The sequence below is a fragment of the Clarias gariepinus genome, chromosome 9 (genome assembly GCF_024256425.1).
Source record: "Clarias gariepinus isolate MV-2021 ecotype Netherlands chromosome 9, CGAR_prim_01v2, whole genome shotgun sequence".
Lineage (NCBI taxonomy): Eukaryota > Metazoa > Chordata > Actinopteri > Siluriformes > Clariidae > Clarias > Clarias gariepinus.
In genome coordinates, this window is record NC_071108.1 from 11,778,660 (window position 1) to 11,788,502 (window position 9,843).

Sequence of the window (9,843 nt, forward strand, 5' to 3'; positions counted from 1 at the left end):
GAACTTCATACAAGTCTACCTGAGTTTTCAATAACTAACTGGACTCCATATTAACATCAATTAAAATCAATTGTCATGCTGAACTGCCTGCCAACTAACACACAGTATGAATGCAGATCAATTCCTGCTCTCTGTTTCACCCAAATGAGGATGGGTTCCCTGTTGAGGCTGGTTCCTCTTATGGTTTCTTCCTATTACCATCTCAGGGAGTTTTTCCTTGCCACTGTCGCCCTCGGCTTGCTCAGCAGGGACAAATCTGACCATTTTGATTCATACACATTCAAATTCCATACAAACTTAAATAATTCTTTTGATTGTGTAAAGCTGCTTTGGGACAATGCCAATTGTTAAAAGCGCTATACAAATAAAATTTAATTAAATTAAATTGAATAATCCGGTCATTTTTCAAAATATATGGTCTTTTAAAATAAAATATCGTTCAATACAGAAAACGGAAATTTTTTTTTCTGCGGCCTGGTAACAATTGCTCCACTGACCAGTACCGGTCTGCGGCCCAGTGGTTAGGGATCACTGCTGTAAGATATCCTATGCAGTGTAACATTACAGTACACTGAGTTTTATCTGTCCTTAAGTCAGTATTAGAGGGTGTCCATGCTCTTTGACACTTTGAGGTCATGTACATGTTTTTAAGCACTTTGTAGACCATGGCTTTAGTAATAAATATAATAATAATAATAATAATAATATATTCTACAAAAATATATTATCTTTATGTGGGATTAATTTAAATGACCACTAATTGGGTTAATCAGTCCCTTTTTTGAAGTGCAGATGATACCCGTCTTAGTAATTCCCATCACAGGCTGCTGTAGAGGCTCACAAATAACCTTTTTTTTCCACAAAATTCCAACAAAATTGCTAACAAACATTCTCCAGATCTGTATTAGAAAAGCCCTAGCTTTAATAGTTGAGCATATTTATAGTACAAACCTTGTCAGTGAGCTATGATGTCAAAAACAAACCAACAAAATGATCATTCATAGATCGTAATATTGATTTGAGGTCAGCACTAATAATACAGTACATTAATTTTACATATTGTAGAGTTTTTACCACTAAAAGGATCTTGGAGAGATGAGTGAGCTTGATTGCTGCCCAATGCAAATGGCTGGGAGTACTTTATTTCTTCACTCAGTCACAGTACAGCATGGGAAACACATTCACTCAAGAACCACACCATTCAGCCTTAGCATAAACTTGAGCACAGTAAGCACACACCACTCAACACACAACATGGCCGAAGCCACTAACCAAAACAAGTTTCCCCAACAGGGTGAACACATAGAAACCCCCCCCCCCCCCCCAAAGACATGATGGTCGTCAGCTGCCGCCCCCGCCTACGCCACAATATTGATACAGTAGCAGTACATTCTTTTTCTAGCAAAGAATACCTATATACCTATAGGAACTATTCCTAAGTCAAGAAATTCTAAATTAATGTCTTTTTAAACAACTCCAACAAAGAATAAAATGTGTTAATAAAAAGTCAGAGCACCTTTTTAAAGTTTCCTGTGTTTCCTTCCTGTAGTGTTTACGTCATAGCTTTTTCCTCCTGCTTATTGTAAAGAACCAGAAGTGATCTCTCAGACCTCCTCTGCAAACTCCTACATCATGCAGCGCAATTTAAAGAAACAATAAATAATGTATAGTTATATAGCACACTGTGCTGAGTTTAGAAAGAAGGCTGATGTGCAGGAAAAAAATGAAGGCTCTCTTGTTTTTCCAAGGTAAGTTAATTAAATTTATTTAAAATTCAAATTTTATTTGTCACATACACAGTCATACACAGTACGAAATGTAGTGAAATGCTTATATGACTGCCAGTGACCCTAAAAGAGAATTAAAACTTATAATAAGAAATAAATATGAATAAAAGAAATAAGATAGAAAAATTGAATAGAAAAAATTAAATTAAACTAGGAAAAATAGAACTAAAAATAAAAATAGAAATATGCTGTACATGAAAAATAGAAATATACTGTACAAATTGAAATATACTGTACTGTACAAGAGCATTTAAGAAATTGAGAAATTTTGATATTTTGTAAGAAAGATAAATTTACCAACTTGGTTTGCAAACTTTATTTTATGTTGGAAATAATGTCCAAATAATATGGACTTTTTAAAAGTTAACATTACTCACTCTATCTCAGGATACTTAGGGCATGAGGCAGGATACACCCTGGACAGGGTGTCAATCTATCGCAGGGTACACACACACACACACACACACAAACACAGACAGACACTCATTCACACACTGTGGTAAATTTGGAAACAGCCATTAGCCTAATCTGTGCTTGGACTGTCGGAGGACACCAGAGTACCCGGATTAAAAAACTCACCAAGCACGAGGTTGGAACAAACATGCACACAGACTTGAGGCAGGAATCAAAACCAGAGTCTAGAGGTGCAAGGCGACAGTGCTAAGCACTAAACCACTGACTTTTATCATGGATACAGAAAGAAATAAAACAAGTAATGTCCATATAAAGCATTTGGTGAATTTAATATAGCAATTTTCTTTGTAATTTTAAAAATTAAACTTGTGATATACAGTATGTTCATCTGTTTATTTTTTAGTTCTGATGTGTTTGACAATGAAGAGCAAGGCTGAAAGTGTATTTACTGGAACAGAAGGGGGCAGTGTGGATATCTCCTGTAAATATGCTAATGGATATCAATATACACCCATGTACCTCTGCCGTAATCCATGCAGATCGTCTGATGTCTTAATTAAAATTGGACTGGTTGATAATGTCATCTTTAAGGGAAGATATAGTGCAATAAACACCGTCTCTGCACGTAGCTTCTCTGTCACCATAAGACACCTCACATTAAAGGACTCTGGAGTTTATTATTGTGGATTGGAAACATGGGGACCTGACTCGCTGATCAAAGTAAAGCTTAATATCAGTAAAGGTATTGAATACTTTCTTTTATTGCTTCAACTTGTATAATTTAATTACTCTGAACATGTTTTTCCTGTAGCAGTAGTTGTTTCTGTCATTGCAACATCAATATTTCCAAACATTATCAAAATTATGTTGCAAGCAGCAGAAGAATACAGCAGTTGTGCATAAACTAACACTGATTACTTATTTAGCATTAAGTTGCATTAAGTTAACTCAGGAACTACTGACATGATCTGAGCTGTACTGTTGTTTCATATGCTTATGAATAATGTTGCTTATTACCCATAACAGTTCCTACTGTGTCTACACATTCTCCAGTGTCCAGGCAGATTCAAAGTTCTGCTGCTACAGAACTACCTCTTGCCACCACAGTGATAACAGCTACTGCAGGTATAGAACATAAACACACATATAAAAAATACACACACACACACACACACACACACCATTGTAACAGTTCATTAATAGTTATTTTAAGGTAAGTTGTAGCAGATTGTAGGTGGTTCCTGCCTTTTAATGATGAATTAAATAATCAGAAAACATGCTGAATTCTTTGTTTAGTGTTGACATGGACAGTTGTATCACTAAAGGAGCCCTCAGAAAAAGTTCTCATACAGGGGGTAAAGTAAATCCTCTAAAGAGAAAGAGAAGAAATGATCAGTTTGTTCGAGAAACTACAATGCTCTGGTGTGCACAAAAAAAGTAACCTTTCTCTTGCACACCATAAATGTTCTCATGTGCAATTGAAACTTCCTTTTGTGTACCAGATAATTTGTACTTTTCATTTTTACACATCCAACCATGTCCAGTATACTACTAACAGAATGCTCTGCTGTCCCGTTGAGAGATTTTGGTAGTTAAATCATGACAGTTCAACATACCTTTTGCATGGTTCACAGCAGAGCCTTAAGTACATCTTATCATTTTGTAGTTAATACTTCATTAATTTGTAGGTGAATAGGACATAGGAACTAGAAACATAGGACAAAAACAAACCAATTGTAACAAGTAAAGAAAGTTATTTAAGAGGAGAGACCGCGAGGTTTTGATGTGCACTAGAAATCACCACTATGCATCAGATGCTTTCTCTTGCACACCAGACAACTGTATTTTTTTATTTTTAAATATCCAACCCTGTAAACTAAACTACTAAGCAGAATGTTCTACTGGAGTATTTTATAACAATGGGTAGATAAATTGTGATAGTGCTTAAACAGGTCTTGACAACAAGACCTCAACAAGAGTGTGGCGGATGGTTTTTCAGATGGTTATATAGAAGTCAGATGGTTATTACTGTATGTAAGTTACTTAATTTGCAGGTAATTAGAGCATAGTCACAGAGTCAAATGACCTAGAATCCAGTTCAGGATAATTCTGTAAACCGTTCTATAATGTGGGAAAGACCCTAAATTTTTGTTAACGAATTATCATCATTATGTATTGAACACTTGTTTTTAAAGAAAAGACTAAATATGCATTATGTATTAGACACATTTTTAAAGACAATATTAAATATGCAAAAATGTCTTGTAAAAAAATTATTTAGTTTATTTTTCTTTCAGATAATTTATCATCATATGAACAAATATCGTCCCTAACTCAAACTCAAGATTCTTTAGACCCACATGGTACAAGTTCATTTTTATACTTATGTTCTTCAATATTCAATACTTTTTTTTTTTTTTTTTTTACTAATTGCTCACTTAAAAAAAGTATGTTACTCAGATTATCTTGATCTTTCATTTCATTATTTTGTTTAAACAGGACAGGTGCTTGTTGTTTGTGGATGGGTGCTGGGCCTGAAGCTGTGCTGCATTCTTGCAGCTCTTGTGATTCTTTACAGAAAACCATCAAACATCACATGTAAGTTATAAAAGTATAATTAGAAAAAAAGAGCAAATACATTATATAAAAGTACTTTAAGTTTTTTAGTGCGACCATATTTCTACCATGGATTTCTAAATTTCCTTTCTGTTATTTAGCTTTGAAACCAGCTGTTCTTGAACAGCAAGTTTCACACCCACTACATGATCAGCTATGTTAGACTCATTACTACAGTAGAAATACTAGGCAGGGGAAGTTTATTTGTATAGCACATGTTATACACAATGGTAATTCAAGGTGCTTTACATAAAATAGAAGAAAATAATTATAAAAATAAATTAAAATAATGGCATTAAAACTTATTTAAAATTATTTCGATTTGATTTAAAATAAAAATAAAAACAGTTTGTAAGGACACTTAAAACTACTTAAAATTTGATTTAGAAGCAGGTAAAAATATAAAGTAAACATAAAAAATGGTGCAGTCAGTTCAGACAAAGCACAGTGCTTATTCAATAAATGCACAGCTGAACAGATGAGTTTTAAGTCTGGGTTTAAATGTGACTAATGTTTTAGCCCATCTGATCTCTTCTGGAAGCTGGTTCCAACTGCGCCAAGTTTGTTTGGGTGGAGACCATCCAGTTTAAACAGTTGTCGATGAAGTTGACTCCTTTTAAACTGCAGGTTCCTTGTAGCCGTGTGTTGAGCCCAAGCTACCGTGAGAACATGTTAGTTCCCTCTTGCTAGGAGTGGTCCACTAATAAACGACTAAACTTCAAGTCTTTGAAGTGTTTCTAAGAGTTCACTGAAATCCATCTTAAGGAGTTCCGAATGCTGTTTCCGAATGTCATTTTTCCCCACATGGATGATGATTTGATTTGCAGTCTTGTGCTTTGTCAGAATGTTCCGAAGTTTCCATCAGAAACGGTTGCTTGAGAAAAACAGCATGAAGTTTTTGTCCTGCTACTGATGTTTCTGATAGTAGAGTCCCGGATTATTAAAGTCTTGACCTCGGTTACGCTCTGAGCTGAATGCCGCTGTCTGCTCGACTTTGAGCGCCTGTTGGTAGCTGCGTTAGCTGCGAAAGAGGATGCTATTGCAGCAGTATGAGATGCTCGTAACAATCTGATGTCTCGAGTGCCTTTTGGTCTCGCTCCCTGTTTGTACCATCGATTAATCTGTCGATCAGTTTTGGCATGTTCCTCTACACTTGTTATAAACTGTTGAGATTTGCTAGATTCACTCTCTCTCTCTCTCTCTCTCTCTATATATATATATATATATATATATATATAGAATGTTCTGCCTGTTTCAGAAGACCAGCAAGTAACTTTGTTTCAAGAACCGCAATCTTTTGTAGAAGTGTGTGGCAGGTCATGCAGCAAGTAGATTCCACAAAAGGCATTTTCTCTCTCGTCTGTTTGAATGTAGGCAGCTGTTTTTTCCCGTATCAGGAATGTAAGCTGCTGACAGCAGGAGGAAAAAGTCCCCTTTATTTCCAATCCTAAAAAGTTTTTAGTTTAATGTCTGTACCAAAAATGTTTTGTTTAAGTACTGTGCTGATCTGCTAAAGTATAAATCTTAGAGAAATCAGAGAAAAGTACAGATATAGAGAGCAAAGCTCAGAGCAGTAAGCAGGAATGTCCAAATGGTAGCGAAGCCGAAAGTAGGGAACAGTTTAAGAAGCGAAAAAAGGAAAAATGGACAATTACCCAAGAATATGTGATATTTTGTGAATATATGACTTAAGTTTTGTGTGTGTGTTTGCGTGTAATTATCATGCAGAATATGATTGCCAGTTCATTTGTGTGAAAATTATTTATCATGCTTTCAGAATCACTCTTTTACAATTTGAGTCCTGGAACATACCTCAAGAGAAAAAAAATGCATGGATGGGGTATCATGATTATTTAGTACGTTCAGGTCATCAGCTGACGTCATTTTATTGCCACATAGCATTGCTAAGCTTAGACTTTACCAACTGAAGCAACCCCAGATCATAACAGTGCCTCCAGAGGAGCACTTCCTGTGCTTCCTTTTTTACACTGACCTGCCCATGTCTCTGGTAAAGGGGGCAATCTAAACTCAGATCACAAAGACTTTTTTCATTTCTCCAAAATATAAGCTTTAAACTCCCTAGCAAACTGAATTTTTATTCTGATTATCCTCATTAATATATCATTTACATTTAGGAACTTGGCAGACGCCAATCCTGTGGGTTACCATCACATTTTGCATGTGAAAATGCACTTACATTCACCATTAAACATAGCTATAACCTGTCTACTTCTATTTTGGCACACAGTGGCTCCATGATTAGCACTGTCTCCTTGCACTTTCAGGGTTCGGGTTCAGTTCCCGCCTCAGGTCTGTGTGCATGGAGTTTACATGTTCTCCCCGTGCTTGGTCGGTTTCCTCCAGGTACTCTGGTTTCAACTCACAGTCCAAAGACATATAGATTAGGCTTATTGACATTCCCAAATTGCCCATAGTGTGTGAATGAGCATATGAGAGTGTTTGTATCCTGTGATAGACTGGCACCCTTTCTACCTCAGGCCCCCTGAGACTCTGTATACAGCATAAAGCAGTATGGAAAATGAGTAAGTGAGTGAGCGAGTGAGTGAGCTTCACATCTTTTCCACTAACAGGGGATACTCTTTCCAACATGATTGTTAAACAAATCACAAGCTAGTCACTACATCAGTATTGTTGTGTGGAGAAAATCTTTGAGGAAGCCACCTGGGAATAGATATCTATGTCCTTGTTTAGTTTATCATTAGTTTGTGTATGTGTGTTTATGTGTTTACACTTTTATTACAGACCCACTATTCTAAACATTTAATTTATGCATTTTCAGATGATTTATGCACTCATCACCCAAATGCATAATCAGACATTTAATGCGCAGTATACTCTGATCAGCTACATTATAAATATTTTTAGGATCAACTATTTATTAAGGAACCGTGCAATCCAATAAATAAAATAATAAAAAAAAAATAGTCGAGTACAAATCACAATGAGCATGTAAAGTGTATCAGAATAAAGAAAAGTGCATCCAACATAAAGATAAAAAGAGAGGAAAAAAACACAAGCAAAGCAACATTGTACATACATAAATATGTACTGTATATCAAAATTTGGGCCTTTTCAAACTTGATTAAATCCATACGCTTGCTTATGTTTTAACAAAATAAAAAAACAAACAAACAAACAAAGTGGTTAGTATTGTCATCTCATACAGTCCCTCCATGGTGTAATTTGGCCCTGCGGTGGTGTACTCCTCCTGGTGACCCGAGTCCCCTGGGATAGCATCCCCCTCATTTGGTTGTTTGTGTTTTAATTTATTTTATGAATTAATATAAAAAACTTGACTGACAGAAGTGAAACTCTGTGTGGTCTGAGAACAACAACAAAAAAAATCACCATGGTCTTTTTTACCACCTATGGGCACCTGAAAACATGGTGCATGTGAAAATGCTCTTATTTTCACTAAACATAATTATGATGTCCACTTTACCAACTTCATGCGACTTCATTCAATTATATGATGTGATCTCAGGTCACAGTCATTCATTTTTGCCAACAGTTCAGGACAATATTTTCAAGATTAAAAAATAAGTTGGGAAATCCTTAACCCAATTCCAGAAAGTTTAATGTTTTCCTGATGGCCTTGATGAAGGCCAACTATTTGACCTTTCTGAAATGTTGGCTTCTTTGGGTAAGGCAGAATTTGGACATGCACTAAAACAGTGACATCAGTGCAAATGTCCAACATTATTTTTACACCCTGTCTGTACTTAAACTGACTTAATTCCATTTCTTTTGCACTCTTTCTATCAAGGAGGACATTTGCCATGTGTATGATGAGATGTCAGCTGTGTATAGCTTAGCTGGTCCAGCTACAGGAGATTATTCTTCAGCCACCTATTGCATCATTCAGCGTCCTGCTCCAGCAGATACATGTACTGATTACAATCCATATTCTCTAATAGTCCTCTGTTACTCTACGTTCCCTGGTGTACTTGTTTGTTTTGGTACTGTGTTGTTTCTTTTTTTATCTGTTTCTTTGTCTTCTCTCTTTTTTAAAGTATAGGCTCATCATATTGGTTGTCCGGGGTTCACTAATCCTCCAATGGCCTTGGACCTGTTGTCATACAGTAAAAGGGACTGGGCTCCCTTGGCTTGTGTCATTCGTCCTGCTTTTCGGCCAGCGGGCGACTGTCCATTTTGTGCCGATTGCGTTCTTTTTTTTGTGTTTAAGCTTTGCTGCGTTTAGTTTATGTTTTGTTTTTGTTGGTTATTTGTTAGCCTGATTTTGCCTTTGCCTCTCAGACACTCTTGAAGGACACCTGCTGTAAGTTTGTAATGGGCATAAGGCACTGCTTTGCTTTGGCTAATATAGCTTCGATTGTTATTTAAGTCTTGCTAAAATAACCAAGAGAAAGGAGACAGGTAAACTTGTAGCTTACTGTACACTTAGCTTTCTTTTGTTAATAATAGGTAGTGACAACCACCTTTGTACTTTATTTTTATTAGTTAGAGTCGTTTAGTTTGGGCGTCGGATGCGCAGAAGCTTTCGGTTTCATTTCAACATTTTTCGTTCGGTAGTTAGATTATTTGGGTTGGGGTTTAGTTATTAGAATTCCTTTTGCTTTTGATAATTACTTTGTTTTGGTGTCACTCAGTTTTTTTCCTTTTCACTTTCCTTTATCTTTTGTTTTACATTTTGAAATTGGTTAAAATAAAATGTTTGTTAACCTTATTCACTTGGGTTTGCCTCATGAATTTTCTTTATCGTTTACCCCAGTGGCTAAAACACCTCATTTGAATGTTACAGACCATCCCCAATAACATCTAGATTGTAATATCCTCACTAAAACCAGTTACAGCACCTTATACTGTATATGTGAGGTGATCAAAAAATACACACTTCCTTAGCAAGTTTACTGTCTTAGTTACATGTCTAGATTCCTCACATGTTTAAACAATTAACAAAATTAGATCTGAGTTAATTATTCATTATGGGGAACCTGGACTTTCTAAAACATTCTGCTTTATCCGGTATAAATGCCATCTTATT

At 35.9% G+C, this 9,843-nt stretch overlaps 1 protein-coding gene across 3 annotated transcripts; it reads left to right on the forward strand.

Annotated features, from left to right (window-relative positions):
- Positions 1-1,617: 1,617 nt before the first annotated feature.
- On the forward strand, positions 1,618-9,519 carry LOC128530432 (CMRF35-like molecule 5). 3 transcript variants are annotated; one of them, XM_053504384.1, is made up of 6 exons: positions 1,618-1,748; positions 2,605-2,943; positions 3,228-3,326; positions 4,499-4,564; positions 4,701-4,799; positions 8,605-9,519. In XM_053504384.1, coding segments are annotated over exons 1-6 (645 nt in total). In that variant the 5' UTR covers positions 1,618-1,708; the 3' UTR covers positions 8,607-9,519. The 3 variants fall into 3 exon arrangements, with proteins under 3 accessions (XP_053360359.1, XP_053360360.1, XP_053360361.1); XM_053504385.1 differs by having other exon boundaries at positions 3,255-3,326; XM_053504386.1 differs by lacking the exon at positions 4,499-4,564.
- The last annotated feature ends 324 nt before the right edge of the window (positions 9,520-9,843 follow it).